This window comes from Aptenodytes forsteri, unplaced genomic scaffold (genome assembly GCF_000699145.1).
Source record: "Aptenodytes forsteri isolate BGI_AS27 unplaced genomic scaffold, ASM69914v1 Scaffold260, whole genome shotgun sequence".
Classification (NCBI taxonomy): Eukaryota; Metazoa; Chordata; class Aves; order Sphenisciformes; family Spheniscidae; genus Aptenodytes; species Aptenodytes forsteri.
Genome location: NW_008795557.1, coordinates 687,975 through 705,629, shown reverse-complemented (window position 1 = coordinate 705,629; position 17,655 = coordinate 687,975). Strand labels below are relative to the sequence as shown.

General features: G+C 47.9%; 1 protein-coding gene across 1 annotated transcript; it reads right to left on the bottom strand.

The window, feature by feature from the left end:
- Positions 1-13,373: 13,373 nt before the first annotated feature.
- Positions 13,374-15,553, bottom strand: LOC103901311 (lymphocyte antigen 6E). Its single transcript, XM_019472820.1, has 2 exons — positions 15,352-15,553; positions 13,374-14,196 (listed from the first exon to the last, which is right to left on the bottom strand). Exons 1-2 carry the CDS (start codon positions 15,551-15,553, stop codon positions 13,988-13,990), a joined length of 411 nt encoding a protein of 136 aa, XP_019328365.1. The 3' UTR covers positions 13,374-13,987.
- Positions 15,554-17,655: the final 2,102 nt, after the last annotated feature.

The following is a 17,655-nucleotide window of genomic DNA, read 5'->3' as shown; positions in this document are numbered from 1 at the left end:
TTAAAAAGGAAAGAAAGGAGGGAAATTTGAAACAAAGATGTTCTTGGAGATATTGCCACCACCTTTGTTCTCTATCGCACCATTGGAGGAAGTTTATTCAGGGTTAGTATCACTCGAACTCTTGAAATGTTAGAAGTAAACAGTCTTCTGTTACTCCCAGATAAACAACCCAGTCCTCATCTCTCCAAACCAAAAGCTCCAGTGAAGGTCTTATCACTTTAGCAAGCCCTGCCTCACTTACAAACAACACTTCTGGGTGATCTACACCCTCAGGAATTCGGACCCATTGTCTTCACGTTGCCTCCATAATACAGTCACTATGTTGATTATGAAAGTTTAGCAGTTATTTCTAACCCAAAATTATCTAGGGAAAGGCATTTTGGTATATTCTTGGCTCGGCATTCCTCATGTTCAGCAGAGAATTTTATAATCCTATTAAGAAAGGGGAAAGACACGCTGATCGTGTTTGCTTTGTTCTTAGGAAAAAAACAAACACAACTAAACATGGAAAGGGGTGTGGTTTCTGGTTTCTGGTATTAGGTGGCCTCGAACAATATGTGCTAGATAATTGTTTCACATGCACATCTGAAACATGATCTTCATTACATTATAAGGTTTTGGACGGAAGAATATATGCCAACGTCCTGCTTAAATCCTGTGCCCTCCTTTAGTTTGGAGGGTTGTTTAGCGAGGGGAGGGGAGAGGAGGCATGTGTGACAACATACCTTACTTGTTTAAAGTTTCAGTTGATCCTATCTGAGTCTTTAAGCATCGCCTGAAATGTTTCCTCTTTTATGCACATCCCATGCAATGACCTTGCAGTGTTGGCAAGTCACCGAAGAAATAACAAGAATTAATAGGAACATCCAAACAGCGTTCTGTTGAACTCCTTTTCTTCTTTTGTGGGTAATCACAGCCTATTGTGTTGGGCGTTTTCCATTAACTACAGAGAAAAAAAAATAAAAAGACACAAGCTGTATAAATCTGCCTCAACAACCCACGAGATGGATTTGAAAAAAAAAAGACATTTTTTAGTGTATGTGTTCAAAGGCAAACCAGTACAAGAACTCTCTGCATTTCGGAGGAGTTTATTATCATAAATAAAAGGAAAAGTACAGAGTCAAATGTTTACTTCCAGCCTGAGAAACCTGTGCCAAACTCCTTTCCTGTCCCACCTGGCCAGCTGAGACAGTCTCTGGGTGAAGGCGTCTACATCTGATGTGAGCAGTCCTGCAACAGTTGCATCCATGCTGGAAATAGTCTCCAAATCCCGTAACCTCCCAATAGACTGGCTCACACTGCCTAATTACCAGGCTGAGGAGGTCCCGCTGGGAAGTCTTAAGATATGCCCATCCACCTCCAGTGCAGAGGTTCAGGAACCGTGGGCCGTGTATGTGCTTAGAGAAGTGCAGGCGCTGGTTTCAATTAAGAGCCTTCTTGATTTGATCGTTTTCAACTCTTGTCGTGGTTTAACCCCAACCAGCAACTAAGCCCCACCCAGCCGCTCGCTCACTCCCCCCTGCTGGGATGGGGGAGAGAATCAGAAGAGTAAAAGTGAGAAAATTCGTGGGTTGAGATAAAGACAGTTTAATAGGTAAAGCAAAAGCCGCGCACACAAGCAAAGCAAAACAAGGAATTCATTCACTCCTTCCCATGGGCAGGCAGGTGTTCAGCCATCCCCAGGAAAGCAGGGCTCCATCACGCGTAATGGTGACTTGGGAAGACAAAATGCCATCACTCTGAACATTCCCCCCCTCCCTTCTTCTTCCCCCAGCTTTATATACTAAGCATGACGTCATATGGTGTGGAATATCCCTTTGGTCGGTTGGGGCCAGCTGTCCCGGCTGTGCCCCCTCCCAGCTTCTTGTGCCCCCCAGCCTGCTCGCTGGTGGGGTGGGGGGAGGAGCAGAAAAGGCCTTGACTCTGTGTCAGCACTGCTCAGCAGTAACGGAAACATCCCTGTGTTATCAACACTGTTTTCAGCACCAATCCAAAACACAGCCCCATACTAGCTGCTATGAAGAAAATTAACTCTATCCCAGTCAAAACCAAGGCAACTCTCCATTTTCTTGATTCTAATCAGCTCTTTATATATCTCCTAGGAATCCCACAGCTTTCCAGAGCAGACAGATGTATGACCAAAAGCTATGATTGGATTCAAAGATAGATGTGGAGAGCTGCTGACATGACAGTGTCGTACACTAGTGCTAATCTTTTGCTGCACACCTACAAGTAGGTTAAACCCAAAAACACCCCTGTAAGATGAGTAAATATTATTATCTCAAAATCAGATATAAGGAAGGTGAGATGCAGAGAGGTTAATTAGGCTCATGGAGCAAGGTAGTAGCAACTCCAGAAATAGAGCCGGCATTGTATTCCACATGGTTTAACCATTAGTTAATGCTCCTTTTTCATCAGTGCTCTTCTGCTATCTTTGCACAACCTTGATAGGAGGTGCATGAGTTACAAGAAACAACAGGAGTGAGTGCTGGCCTGAAAGCCACATACTTAGAGGTTTATTCTAAGCTCTGTCAATTATTTGCTAGCTGACCTTGGAAAATTAACCTCAGTTTCCCCATTGCAGATATTAAGTTAGGGCATGTTGTAGGGTTGATCACAACTACAATGTAAGCTCTGTATTAGAAAGGCTGAAGAGGAGGTTTGTTCAAACAATTCACAGTTTTCTCCTGATAGCTTCAAAATGGTGTCAGTGATGAAAGCCATTTAAGGAAGCCAGCAGCAAGGATGGGTTAGTCTAATTAGTAAGCCTGCTGGTGTGCAGAGTGCCAGGGATTAAATTACCAAGAACTTCACATCCTACGCATCATGTCCCCCATCTACCTCTCATAGAAACCACAATTCTCCAGACATGAGAGCCACTTCGCACCTAAAAGAGAGGAATTAAACAGATATCTTTGCCCTCCTCCATTTCCTCCATTGATGAGCCATGTCTTCAAAAGTTAAAGAGAAACCTGGAAAAGCAAAGCGAAAAACAAACAGTGCCAAGCCGGAACCTGGCCTACCCCTATCAATAATGCATCACGAATCCAACCCTGCAGCTCTCTTAGAGCCATTTCCACTCAGGCATCACTCATTAGCTCATTAGTCACAGCAGCCTTATTCCTACTAATTGATTTTACTACAATTCCCTACAACGTATGGCCAAGATCCAGCATGTCTCTGCCTGGCTTTAAAACCATTATACTGGCACATCTTTGCGAGACACTTCAGCCCTCTCTCAAGCCTATTGAGCATGTAAAGGTTGGGCGATTCCTGGAACCGAGTTGTTGGAAGATTCCCTTGGGGAAAGGGCATGTGTCCCCTCAATCTGACAAGCCATAGGCTGAAAGCACCCTGCTGAGCAGAGAGTTGTGATTTTCACACCTGGTAGCAGGTCAGTCTGCTCTAGATTGGAGCTGCAAATGGGTACAGAAAGTTTGGCAGCTCTCTCCACACTGGTTTCCACCATGGTACTGGACTGGGACATAAGGGATGCTGGTTAGTGCAGGATCTGGGACAGACAGATCAGACCAGACCGCAAGTACGAAGGGTTTCATTAACTCTGCTGCTCTTCCCAAATTCCCACTGGACCTCACTACAGCTATCCCCTCTGCCCCAGGCGTGTGTTGTATGCCGTGCCTGGGAATTAGTGATGCTTTGTATATTCACCAGGACAGGAAGGTAGGGAACAAGATGATTTATTTTCATAAGGATTCCTGTTCCCTGTATGTAATAATTCACCTGCCTTTCCCCCCCCTGCCCCCGACCTGTGGGGTTTTTTTTCACTTTGAACTCCATGCAAGTACCTCTTACCTCTAGGTTATTAGTTAGACTAACTTCTGTGTAGCACTTAACTCCTTCTGGGTGGGATATTCATATTTATCACTCGCCTGGCCAGTGGCCAGCTTATGGATACAGTGGTCCTATGGGGGAATCTTACAGGACTTAATAACTACTAAAGCATGTTCTCCCTCTCTGTTCATAATGTGCATAGAAAGGATTGATCATATATTTATAACTAGTGGGAATTTGTCTTCCTTCCCCATCAAATTTTTCTAGTTTCCTTTTTTTCTTTTTGCTTTCAAGCCGGTATCTTTTCCCTTCCCATCAACCCTGACTGACTGAGGGATTAATCACTTGTTTGCTCCAACCAGCTTTCCAAGGCATTGTTAACGATGCAGGAATGTAAATCGCTTGCTCAGTTTAGCTGTTACCTGCTTTAATTATGTTCCTTCAAGACTTAACCTGATGAACGAGAGATACTTTCCTATCTGAGTCACTTCTCATTGACCCAGAAGGGAAAAACAAGGACAACACATGTAAAACAGTAAATGACCTGACTGAAAGGAAGCAGCTTTGCCTCCAAGCCTTTTTCAACTCCCTCTAATGCTGCAGTGTTTGGCATTGAAGCTGGAAATATCCATGTCTGGCTGCGGAGTGTGTCTCCAGGTTCAGTCTGCCCAAATCAGTAGAAAATCTAAGTGTCTTGAAGATATCCTCACTGCCCAGGTGATAGGCTCGGCCTGTCTCCTACCAGCTGCAAGAAACATCCCAGGTTTGGCTTCCAGATGCTTGAGGATTTCAGGAAAAAGCTTCTGACCAAAAAACTTCTGCCTCCTGGAGCATTTGTCCCTGGTAAAGGTGAGAGAAGCAGCCCAGCGGTGATGTTTCCCAGCCAGGTGAGCAGTTCAGCCCATCTGATGGTCCTGGCAAATGGGCAAAGGAAGGTCGGTGGGAGACAAGACCAGTTCATGGGCGCTTGTCACAAAGCAGAGGAGCGCAAACACCCCCAGCAACACCAGCAGCAAATCACAAAATGGTTAAGCTTGGCAGGGACCTCTAGAGATGGTCTAATCCAACCCCCCTGCTCAAAGTAGTGTCACTACAGCAGGTTGCCCAGGGCTGTGTCCAGCTGGGTTTGAATATATCAGAGGTGGAAACTCCATGACCTCTCTGGGCAGGCTTTCCCAGCGTTCAACGACACTTATAGTAAAGAAAGATTTTTCTCGTGTTTAAATGGAATTTCCTGTGTTCCAGTTTGTGCCCTTTGCCTCTTGTCCTGGCACTGGGCACCACTGAGAAGAGCCTGGCTCTGTCCTCTATGCACCCTCCCTTCAGATATTTATAGATATTGGTAAGATCTCCCCTGAGCCTTCTGTTTTCCAGACTGAAAAGTCCCCAATCTCTCAGCCTTTCCTCATAGGATAGATGCTCCAGCACCTTCATCATTTTTGTGGCCCTTTGTTGGACTCTCTCCAGCACATCCAGGTATCTCCTGTACTGGGGAGCCCAGAACTGGACACAGGACTCCAGGTGTGGCCTCACAAGTGCTGAGTAGGGGGGAAGGATCACCTCCCTTGACCTGCTGGCAATGCTCTGCCTAATGCAGCCCAGGAGGTTGGTGGCCGCCTTTGCCACCAAGGAACATTGCTGATTCATGTGTAACTTGGTGTCCACCACGACCCTCAGTTTCTTCTCTGCAAAGCTGCTTTGTATCCTATCAGCCCACAGCCTGTCCTGATGCCTGGGGTTATTCCTCCCCAGAGGCAAGACTTTGCATTTCCACTTGCTGAACTTCCTGAGGTTCCCCCATTTTTCCAACCTGTCCGGGTCCCTCTGAATGGCAGCACACCCATCTGGTGTATCAGCCACTCCTCCTAGTTTTGTATCATCTGCAAACTTGCTGAAGGTGAGCTCTGCCACATCATCAAGGTCATTAACGAAGATGATGAACACTATTGAGTCCTGCAGTACCCAACTAGTGACTTGCCTCCAACTGGACTTTGTGCCACTGATCACAAGCCTCTGGGCCCAGTTGCTCCACCAGTTTTCAGTCCACCTCACTGTCCACTTATATAACCCATACTTTGTCAGCTCGTCTATGAGGGTGTTGTGGGAGACAGGGTTGAAAGCCTTAATAAGGTAGAGATAAACGACATTCACTTCTCTCGCATCATGCACCAAGCCAGCCACCTCATCATTGAAGGCTATCAGGCTGGTGAGGCATAATTTTCCCTTTGTGAATCCATGCTGACTCCCAGGGTTGTGATACTGCTTTTTGTCTTGTTCCCCTCTCTCAGGATCTTGGTCTCCACCACCTCATGGTCACTGCAGCCAAGGCTGCCCCCAAACTTCACATCCCCAACAAGTTCTTCCTTGTTTGCAAGTGTGGTTTGGCCAACGGCTTGACCATAGGCAATACGAGGAGTTGTGAGAGAGCTGGGTTCGTTCAACCTGGAAAACAGGCTGAGAAGACAGGGCTCAGGGGGTGTAACAGCATCTGGCATAAAAGAGGGTCAAAGAGAAGGCTGAGCTGGGCTCTCCTTGAGGGCACCCATCAACCACAAGTTGCAGGAAGTGAAATTCTGTCAGATATAATGAAAAGTATTTCTCCATGTGAGCGTTAAAATACTGGAACAGGAGATCAGAAATGCTGTGGTGTCTCCATGCTTGGGATACAGTGAAGAGCATGCTGAGCTAATGCACTTCTTCCTCATCTCCAAGCTCCAGATGAACTTCTTTCTGCATCATGTCCCTTAGCAAAAGGGGCTTGTGGTCCTGATACATCAACACACCCATCCCAAGATGTCCTACTGAGCCTGCACTGGCAGATCCGGGGCCTGCCACTGCCACCTTCCGACAAGAGAAGAAAATGCAAATGCCTGGTCCCAACCCATTTCCCAAAGAAGGAAGGGAGGTATTTTTAGGATTGTTTTGGTAGTTTTCAATTTTCACTGTTTCCAAAATTCAGCTTTCATAATCATTTGGTTCCAATCAGCTTTAGGATGAGATATATCCATGTGAAAATAAAAAAGAGAGAAAAATTCAGTTTGTCTAAGCTGCTTTGAACAAACCATGAGTTGAACTCCAACACGCAATGAGCAGCTGCACCTTGCCCTTACAAAGAACCTGAGCACTGCAAGGTGGTCGCATACAAGGTGCCACCGTCCCACATCTATTGAGTGCTCGTATTTGGTTTTTGTCATCTTTCCTCTAATAGTTTGGACCGTGATACTAAAAGGGTGCCGTTCTGGAACCAGCAGGTTTAACTGGTCTGAGCTCAGGAAGGGGTCCTCGTGCCAAACTCAGACTCTCGTGCGAGAACGGGTGACCGCATCCCCGCGATTTTAGCAATGAGAAGACAGAATCGCAGCCAGGAGCACCTGGCGCTCAGGGACAACAACGTGACATCGCTCTCGGTGATGTGGGCATGACAAGAATCTGCGTGAAATACAATACACCCAGTCGTTGTTTCTGTTAATTGCCATGGAGAAGGAGAGCAAGGCACGCTGGTTACACCTCTTCCCCCAGGGGTTTGATGCCGTGTTACATTTTAGACGTGCTAGCTTAACTCTTTCTACACAAAGGACAAGAGTTATTAACTTAATGGCAGCTCAGATGGCCAAGTGTCCCTGTGTCACAGGAAGGGCCAGATCACCAAACCCAAGGAAACCAAGGTGCATTGTGTATCGCTTTAAATCTTTTTTTTCTTGGGAGATGATAAGCAGGAAGATTGGAGCGTGTTCCCACAGCCACGCAAAGCACCTCCCATCTTTCCAGCCTCCTCCCATCTCGGCTGCTGCTCAGGTCAGCATTGCAGCCTGGAGGTGCCATCTTCCCCCTTGCTCCCCATGGCCTTTCATGTGGATCTCAGTACCTTCAACTAGGGAGAAAAGGAACCAGAGGGAAAGAAAGTGGAGAGGGTTAGCACTGGCAGGAAGGTGGAGCTCTTGATTCAGCCTTTTTTTTTTTCCTTCCTTTAGCATCACTCAAATTTTCACTTGCAAACTATACCTACACACTTTTCTTGACTCCTCCACATCAAAAGTAGCAAATGAACCTGTTTTCTGGAGACTCCCCTCCAGCCCCAGAGCTATTCCTTCCTCTAAAACCTGTGTTTGCCATGGCTAGAGTGGAGGCATGTCCAGAGGAACAGAAAAGGGCAGGGATGGGGAGGCAGGAATTCTCCCGCTTCAGACCCATTTGCTAGCAGGTGGTGTCTCATACCCTGAGACAATCAATATGACCTTGGGATGCCAGTGAGAAACGTCTGCAGAGCCAACTGAAAGAGAAACACTGTCAAGAGCCTGTGTTGTTTAGTTTCCAGAAATACTTTCGGGTATTTGGTATTACTACATCTCTTAACAAGGCTTACCTGGAAATATGGATCTCAATGAAGGAAGCAGCATTATTACCTCTGGGTCAAAACATTAATGGTGTCCACTCTTAGATGTGGGGAAATGGCACCATTTCCCTCAACTTTCCAAACACCTGAAATGTGGGAGAGCCCATCCTGGGCCTGTCTAGAGACAGAGAGGTCCCCACAGAGCAGCAGGAGCAGGCACGTGGGAAGCAACATGAACAGAAAGGACGGGAACGCTGGGTAGGATGGAGGTGTAGCCTCTTGGGTGTTGGTTTCTTCTGTCCCCACCTGCTGTGCAGTGCCCTCCTGTCCTGAAAATACTCCCTGTCAATGCTGGTGCTCTCCTGTCCCAAAAACACTTGTAGGCAGGGCTGCAAAACACAGATTGCAAGGAGGGAGAGCAGTGGAAGAAGAGTCTTTCCCAGGAAGAAGATAGTCCAGGTTGGGGTTATCCAGAGAAAAGGAAAGATATTTTTAACTCTGTTTCAAACAGCCTGCTGCTGTTCCTACGAAACTCCTGAGAGCCCATCGCTGCTATTCTGCATTTGTCTTACATTCCCCAGGGAACATAATCTCCTTCTCCCACAGGATCCAACTGGGCTCCCCAAAATAATAAAGCTTTAAATAAAAATTATAATGACACATCTTTGCAAAGCAGCATGAATGTTCCCTGGTTCAGAAGAGCAGGGGGGAGTCTCCAGAGCAACCAGCCCCCACATTCGTGTGTCCACGTGCGTGCATTTGTCTGCGGGCCGGAGAGGGGCCAGAGCAGCCCCTGAAGCACTGCAGCCCCCGGGAGCTTGGGAAGAGGAGCAGCTGCCCACAGACACCCACACAGGGGCCATTATGTGCCCAAAATAGCCGCCCTCTCCAACAAGAAAGAGCAGAGGCTCAAAGGACAAATCCCATCTCCATTCCCAGTAGGGTCACGGGCAAGTCAACGATATTTATGAGCACGACTATTGAAGGCAAAGACAATCCCTGTTCTTTACCCATCACCAGGAAGAGACTCCAATGACCTTGAGATGGCATGTATGGATTTATCCCTCCTTATAGTCTATAGGCTCAGCCTCATGTCTGTCCTCCTTTTGACCGGCCTGCAACCCCCAGCCCTGGGCTTTGAATCCAACCCAAGCGCTTTCTTTTCACACAAAGCAAGAGGTAATATCTGTAATAGCTGCAGAACCATCCAAAAATTTTCTTCCAAGTGTACCTTTTTTATTAAGTCCATATATTTTTATTAGAGTATAAGAAACAATATGTAACATACTCTACAGTTATGTTAATATATTTAAAGGAATCAATGTTTCTTTATTCTGTTACAATAAAGGTAATACACAATTACAAATCTCACATATACGTATTAGTAAAATCAACATTTCGGTGTAACCACCTCAGTGAAATGGGATCATCCAACAAAGCTGAAATAAAATGTGTCAATATTTTTTCTGCAACACTTTATCGGCCTTATTATATTTTCATGAATTGTTTCAGTTTTGATGAAACGGTAGGGTTTGGGCTGGAAAAAATGTTCCTTCAGAAAACGTTGGTCCTGGGAAGGCTGTTAAGCCTTTCATTTCTCAATTTACACTGTCAGAGCAAAGCTGGACAAATTAAAACATTCAATCTGTCTCTGATGCTTCTGATTCTCTGCTTTGCATGCAATTACCTGGTTAAAGGTAGCTCGCCCTTGGCTCCCTTCTCGTGATTTTATGTTCCTCCTTGACTTGTGAGATCTGGGCTTCGAAGCATCTCTACCAGGTCTGGCAAAAGCCAGTAGATGGCAGGACCGACCCGGGGCTTCGCTTCCCTGTGCACCATGGACACTCCCAAAATGCAAAATTGGGTGTGTCTATCCCCATTCCAGTTTGATAGACTCAGACAGCAGCTTTCCAGGGGCGAAATAACTCCTCCAGGATCAAGGAAGGATTCGGAGCCATCTTCATCCCAAACAGCTGAGACCCGCAGCACCTCACCGCGGAGGATGACAGTGAAAGCACAGCCCGGCTGCAGGGTGCAAAAGCACTGGGATCACAGGAGCAAGGGGCTTGTGATAGGGCCCTAAACCTCCAAGCATCCTTTCCCAGAGACAGGAGAGCATGGATGCCTATACCTCATTCCAGCATGGAGGCACAGCCACCCGGACCAGAGCTCCCAGGCTTCCCGCAAGGGTGGTGGGACCACAGCCACCTGCATTGCAAATAGGGTCTCTAGGAGGCAAGTCATTTCAAATAACCCATAACTTGAGTAAAATAACACCAAGCAAGGACATTCTTTGAGTAATGATGTGGATTCTTTGAGTAATGATTAAGCAACTGGCCTTATTTGTTCTGGCTGTTTGTGCAAGGAAGTCACCTCAGGTCTGTGTTTTCCAAAAGGAGAAATGTTGCCCTTTCGCAAAAAAAAAAACTTCTCAAAAACAGCTGGAAGAACGTTGTTCGTTTTTAACTCCTCCTTTTCAGCAAACAGCAAGCCCAGCGAACTTGAGTGGAAAGGGCTGGTGCCGCAGTAAGCTTTGAGCATGTACAGACAACACCCAAAAATGAGAGTCCTTGCAATGCTGGCATAGTGGTAGACGGCAGCAGCTGCCATTGAAATACAGCCATGTCCTGGACGGAAGCACAGAAACCGTTTTCCGATTAGCGTGTTCCAAAACGGGCAGGTATTTGACTTAAGCTCTTCTTATTTTCCAGTGAAAACTGTTCCAGGATATTTTATGCTTGTACAGAGCAAAGCTGCCTCCCCTCGTAACCTCTTGTCAGAAGAGGTGAAGATCTGAGTTTTCTGCTGAGATGTCGATCTCTAATTCCACAGTCCAAGTAAACACATTCAAAGCACTTCAGGGCTGTCTCATCGTGGCCCTCAAGTTCCAAATCAGGCATTTGGTTTAACAAGCCACCAGTTTTAATGCTTTATATATGCTGGGTTCATGCTATTTATTTTCTTATCATTAATAATGTTTTTAATTACTACAGCTGCACATTTTCAGGCCTTTCACTCCTGAGCTTTACAACAGCTGAAGTTCTCACATGATTTCTGGTGCTGGGGATTTGGGGACAAAAAAAAAAAAAATCTATAGTAGGACCAGAAATTGTGGGAGTTGGCAGAACTGATCATATGATGCTTGGGATTAAACTGCTGAATAACATCTCTTGCATTTGACAAGCTGTCATACCCTCCCTCTCTCTCAAGTATACATGTATCTATCAAAGAGGTCTTTGCCACATGCGTTCGAAAGGAAAAACTGCAAATATCTCTTCTTCCGTATACTAAGCGTACAGGAATATAGCACATGAGGAGGAAAGACAAAAAGAGAGTGAAGAGGGAAAAAAAAATCTCCGTATGCAATCTATTCATCATCTATAGGCTCAAAAACATGTGTGAACTGACCTTCAGATTTGTCCCCTGGCAATACCATCTATAACAATAACTTGTTATTTGTATAGGGTAAGTAGCCTGCTGAATGCCTTTCCCGCCAGCCCTTGCTCCCTTGCATAACCGAGTCCCTGGCACGAGCAAACTCTGAAATGCCGAGATAGGAAGGAGACGGCCATTGGAGGAGGCAACCAGGTCTCGTAACCCGGCTCGTTAAGTTTAGCCCAGCGTGGCATCAAGAGCCTCGTCAAGGCATGCACAGGCATTCGGACACAGCTATGCCGATGGCTTTGAAGTTTAGCTCTTCGCTCGCAGCAGAGGTGTTGTGAGGGTAACTGAGTCCAAAAACTAAGATACCTTTTACCAGGTGGCTAGAAAAGAGTTACAGCCCCATTACTTGCAAGGTAGAGTACTCTGGGTGCTGCCTTGGTCTCACTACACCACCTACTCACAGCAAGTGGCGGGGAACAAATTAACCCTGCAAACGAGGTTTCTAACCCTCTTGGGAGGAAGGCTCAGGCACAGGGAAGCTAGGGGACATTTACCCCATTTCTAGTCATTTTTTCCCCAATTTTCCCTGTGCTATATGTGCATAGCAGAGGTTTGCGGCGCACCTCGAGCCCTGTGGTCCCAGCAGGCGAGGGAGGATGCATTAACCAGAGGAAGGCACATCTGAGGACCAACGAGACAAGCGATGCGTTCTTACCAAACTCATCACCTAATTGCGGGTCACGTCATGATGACCAGTCCCTCCTGTTGTAAAGGCTGTCATTAGCATCCGTGTCATTTTAATTAAAAGATGGAGAGGGGGAGCAAAAAACACGTAACCACTTTTGTTGCAAATATTTCTATACATCTGCATGCCATCTTTCAAAAGAAGCTGTTTATCACTCATTTAAGTGGGGATAGAGGTATAATTGAACAGTGTGTGCAGCTTGAGAAGCTTTTGTTTGTTGACACAAAACAGGAGAACCACGTACAAGGAGGGCATGGCTAAAGAGCGCCAACGCTACACCTGATTTTTGCTGCTAGAAGAGAAAAAAAGCCCAGTGCACCTCTGATAATCAGTGGAAGTGACAGCAAGCTTTCGCCTGACAGTTTAAGGCTCAATTTTGGCTTGGTTTGCGTCTAGCAGGTCCACAGGTAGGCAAAGCAGGTAGGAAACCAGCACGATGCAGAGATGGCAGGAGGACACATCTCCCATGGAACGGCCGAGAACTTCTAGGAGCAACACTGCCGAAAGACCTGGGAAGATCCTGGGATCTGAGGGACAGCAGGAGTGGCAGGTTTGGTGGTGAAGTCACCTTCTGCAGTCCACGTGCACCATCAGCCCATCAGCCAGGGATTGCAGGTTGAACCTAAAGATCTGAGTATTGATGTCTTCGCCTCTGACTTCACTAAGTTTTGCAAACAGACCTGTTGGATCATTTAGGTATCGATGTTATTGTCTATCACCATCACAAGTCCGAAGTGGGGAAACTGAGGCACCAAGTCTTTGTAATATGCAGACTAATTTTTAGAGGTCCTGTTCCCAGTGCGCTTGCTCCGTTAGGAGTAATGGGGTTGACTCAGACCCTAATAACTGACATTTTTCACTAAAATGCACCTGGAAAACGCAATTCCCAAGAGAGGTGAAACAAGCCAGCCCACGGGTGTTTATCGGAAAGGACAGGCACAGGGATAAGATGGACTTGCTGCTCAGAGGTGAACTGGAAGGAATGCTGAGATGAAGCACTCAAAAGCCGCTTGAGAGGGCAAGAGTCCCTCGTGCCGGGCATAATATTTGGGTTTCTTCTAAGAGCGTTTCTAATCTCTCTGTCTGGAGCAAGGAAACACACACAGCACACGTCCCATCTCAGGTAACAACAGGAGCATGTTTATTCAGGTCTGGTTCTTACAGAGCTTGGAGGGACAAGGTACACGTCATTTGTTTTCCAGAAAAGTCAGCCCAGGATCGGAAGAAATGAAACGATTTTATAAAAAGAGACTGCAGCTGCAGGGGCCGGGAATGTGTCTCCCTTCGGGTCATGCATTCCCGGTGCCCGGACCACCCATGTGCTGGGGGCACGCTGGTGCCAGGCACCTCCACGGAGGCGAGAGGCAGGAACGTCTGAACACTTGACCGGGTGGTATCTGGGGTCAATTGGTTCTTGGCGAGTCCCAGCCTTGTTTTAACCAACCTTAGAAACGAGGGGGGGGTATTAGGTATAAAAGCAGAAACCCTTCCAAAACGATCCACCTTTGCCAAGGAGGTGTGAGAGTGCAGTGGGGTATGTCCACAGAAGGAGGAGAACAGCTTGGCCAAACCGCCCAGGTCTCCGATGCTGGAAGAGCATAAAGTCTGGGAAACAATCATCTTGGAAGCCTGCTGAGAAGTAGAAGATCTCCTTGCAGACAGCGACAGAGAAGATATTGGCTAATGAGACCTGCAACGGCCCGTGGAAGACGGGTCTTCCTTGGCCAGCCCCATCACTCGCGAGCCCTGAGGACGTAGATGAAGCTAACGAGGACCCCCAAGGCCAGGACCGCGTAGCTGGCTTTCACGCTGCTGGAACCGCTGATGTTGCAGAGGAAGGAGTCGCAGCAGTAAACGGAGGCAGCCGCTATGCCGAGGTTAACCCCGGCGCTGGGGCAAATGGGAGAACATCCTTTGGAGATGGACTGGCCAGACTTGCTGCCTGAATTTAGGTTGGGGCAGGAGGAAAGGAAGAAAAGCAAAAAGGAGACGGGTTTATAATGTTTCTTGGCTTTCTGATCACCTGTTCTGCAAAGGAAATAACAGCACAGAAATAGCCAAAGCATCACAGGTGGCACGAAGAGGATGAAGTGCTTCTCGGCGTCAGGCTACGACAGTAATCTCAGCCAGCCCACACATCTCAAGGAACACCCATGACAACCTCCCACACAGACTCTAGAGACCGTGCAACACCCCAGAGATACCCCTTCCAGGCTGTCGGCCAAAGTTTGGCCGCTACAGCTCCGGTGAAGAATCTCAAAAATCCCACTCGAGCTTGACCCTGGGACTCCTCGAGCGAGACAGGGAGCACGGGGCATACAGAGCACCGGGGAGGCACTCGTGAGCGAAGGCTGCATTTCAAGTGTCGGCTGCGAGAGAGGCGCAGCACCCATTTAGCAGCAGGAAATAGGAAACCATTAGCACTGTGCTAAGACGACAGGCTTATAAAAGCCCCCCGGCCTCCATTTGTGCATGCGTGACCTGCCCACATTGCGAACCGTGCAACTCAGGCATGCAACACCCCTCCCTCCTGCAAGGGAGAGCAAGGCAAGCCAGGCTGGGCTCTGGTCTCTGCGATGGCGCCAGGAGACCTGCCAGAGCAGCCTGCTTCCCTAGGAGCAGCAGCCGGGAAGCACAGACACCCCCCCCCCAAGATCTTTCCTGGCACTTAGGGAGGAAACCTGCAAATCTCCCTTCCTGGCAAGCCCACCTCGTCCACGGAGAGCGAAGAAGCGAAGGTGGGACTCAGGGATGAACAACCCGAACACAGGGCAAAAGCAGGAAGGGCAACCCTGGAGCTTCCTACAGAGGAAGCCTGCAGCATCCTCCACGCTTTCACTTATTCATCAGCAACCTCCCTGCCCCCACCCCGAGATTCCCCTCGGACTCCTGGCGTCAGTGCAGGCACGTGGGCTTTAACATGACTCCATCTGGCAGCACGTCCCTCATAAAATTCCCTTGGGATGGTCCAACACTCAGCTGCTAAGGAGAACTTTCCCCTTTTTTCTAGTCAAAGGAAGGAAAGCCTTCCTGCAGCTCAGCAGGCGACCCAGGAGAGCAGCCAAGAGGGGCAAAGGAAGGTCCTGTCATCACTCACCGATTCCCACTCCGACATATGTCGTCACACAGTGGTTTTCATTCTCCCCGCACTTGACAGGCTTCAGGCAGGCCCAGTTGGAGGATGCATCCGAGCACGAAAAGCAGATGAGCGTGTGGGCTGCAAGGGAAAGGCACACCTCAGTTAGGGGCTGGTGGGGAGACCTCCCCGCTTGGCGGTCCCCACCTCTGACACATGGCATGCATCACATCTGGCCACAGACATGCTTGCTATTCCGTCTGTATCAATCTGCAACAGGTTTTTTTCCCCAAAAAAATCAGCCAAGTGAAGGGTTCAAGCATAAGGGATACATTTTGAGCTCTTGGCAGGATCAACTGTCAGCTAAAGCCTCAATACAACCACAAGTCAGCCTGGTACTTTACGGCACGCTCCTGTTTGCACCAAGAGAGGGTTCAAGCTACAGCTGCCAACTAGAAACTAAACAACGGAGGCAAGTTCAGGCCTGCAATCTGGAGCCTGAGATTTGGGCTTACTCAGCTCAGCTACTGTAGACACTGATGGGAAAAGCTCCAGGCGTGACCATGGGTTTGAGCTTTCCGTGACCTGCCTTTGGCAACAAGGCACAAAGCTCAGGCTACGCTTGAGCTAGCACACATGGTGGAAACAATTTCTCAGCTAGAGCAAGCCCAGCATGGCCGCAAGACCTGCAAGGACTTGCACTGTCCTGCTACCCAGGGAGTCATAGCACTATGAAGGCAGCATGTGCAACCAAATTTTTTAATTTGGAGCAGGGGGAGAGCAAATAAAGCATGCCTTCCTCCATGGCAGGTCCCCTAAAATGGTCTATCCTACACCAGCAGGATGGACTGCACCAGCTAGCTCCCATCCCTCATCCTTCAGATCTGCCCAGGAAAGAGGAAAGATTGGAAAATAGCATTCAGTGGTGGGAAATGGTTGCAGAAACAGCCTGGACCAGTGACTCAGCACGGACATATGCACTTTGCAGTGGACGGATGATCTCTGTATTTCACATACAAGAACATCACATCCACATTGCAATTGTTGACCTACATATGCAGACAGATCAGGTCTGTTCCCAATGTTTCACAGGCTCTGATTTTTGAGCACTCAGACGGCAAGCCCTTCCATGAGGCACTGCCTTTCTCTTCTGTGTTTACAGGATGCAAAACGGAGCAGGGGCTGATTCAGGATGGGAAGTGCAAGGCAGCATCATTCCTGCTCCTACCTCTTTCAGCCTCACCACAAACAGATTATCCTAAGGAGGTGAAGTCAGTGAAGCCCTGGGAGAGCTTGCTGAGGCTCAGCAGTCCCTGTCATGGAGTATTTTGAAGAACAAGTTGGACAAATATTGGTCAGCAGCTGTCCCACTTTGCCATGGGACTGCAGGACCTCCTGAGATTCTTCTCAATCCTGTTTCTCTCAGGAAAAGAAAAGCTTTTTATGGGAAAATTGAGATAAAATAACAATTGTGCTCTGAGGAATGACTTTTGAGCAGCCACGGCCAAGGCAGGGTAAGAAAACAAGAACATAATCTCAGGGAAACGGATTAAAGCAGGTTAGTGGGAGATCCTGAATGTCACATCAGGGCAGCCAGATGACTCTGCTTTGGAGATGAAGCCAACACCACAACCCCCTAAGCAAGAATTTCCTGGACTGTCTCATACATCCTCCAACGATCATCAGTCTGCCAACGATCCTCGCAACAAAACAGAGTTAGCTGAGCATGCCAACGCAGCAGCCACAACCTACACACAGCACCCAGGATTACAGAGCCACCAGCTGAGTCAAAAGCCCAGGAGAGGCTTGTCAGTTGACCTTGCTTCTGGATCTAGGAGAGGGGGAGGAGGACGGAGCCAGCCATTGAGCCTACAGGCTGTCATCGTCCCTTGCTGAGCCCTCAGAGCGTTTCCATGGGTGGCATTTTTGACCTCATTGGCCAAAACTCAGTCTGGGACCTCAGAGTGAAGCCCAGCTCTCTCCTGCTCGCTTGTCCCCAGCATGCTTCTGCTCTCAAGTCTCAGGTGACCTGTCACAAACCCTTCTCCCTGCAACCACCCTGAGGGCGAAGTGAGGAAGCAAATTGACTCATCCCATTTCACAGGAATCGTCTGCAACCAGGAATGAAGTGGATTATAGGCTTCCTGTGGGCATTATGGTAGGACATATGTCCCCATATGCATTTGCTCACTATGCTGAACGCACGAGTCGAGTGGTGCAGTGCTATTCATTAAGGCTTAGAGGTTCCAGATACAAACACATCAGAAATATTTGTACACATAAAAGTGCCTTTAGGCATTAAATTCTCTGCCACGTGACTAAATC

Excerpts from the sequence above, each read along its gene's own strand:
- LOC103901311 (XM_019472820.1), bottom strand. The coding sequence starts at position 15,553 with ATGCCATGTGTCAGAGGTGGGGACCGCCAAGCGGGGAGGTCTCCCCAC. Across the intron at positions 14,197-15,351 it reads ATATGTCGGAGTGGGAATCG|GCAGCAAGTCTGGCCAGTCC; the intron begins GTGAGTGATGAC and ends ACCTAAATTCAG.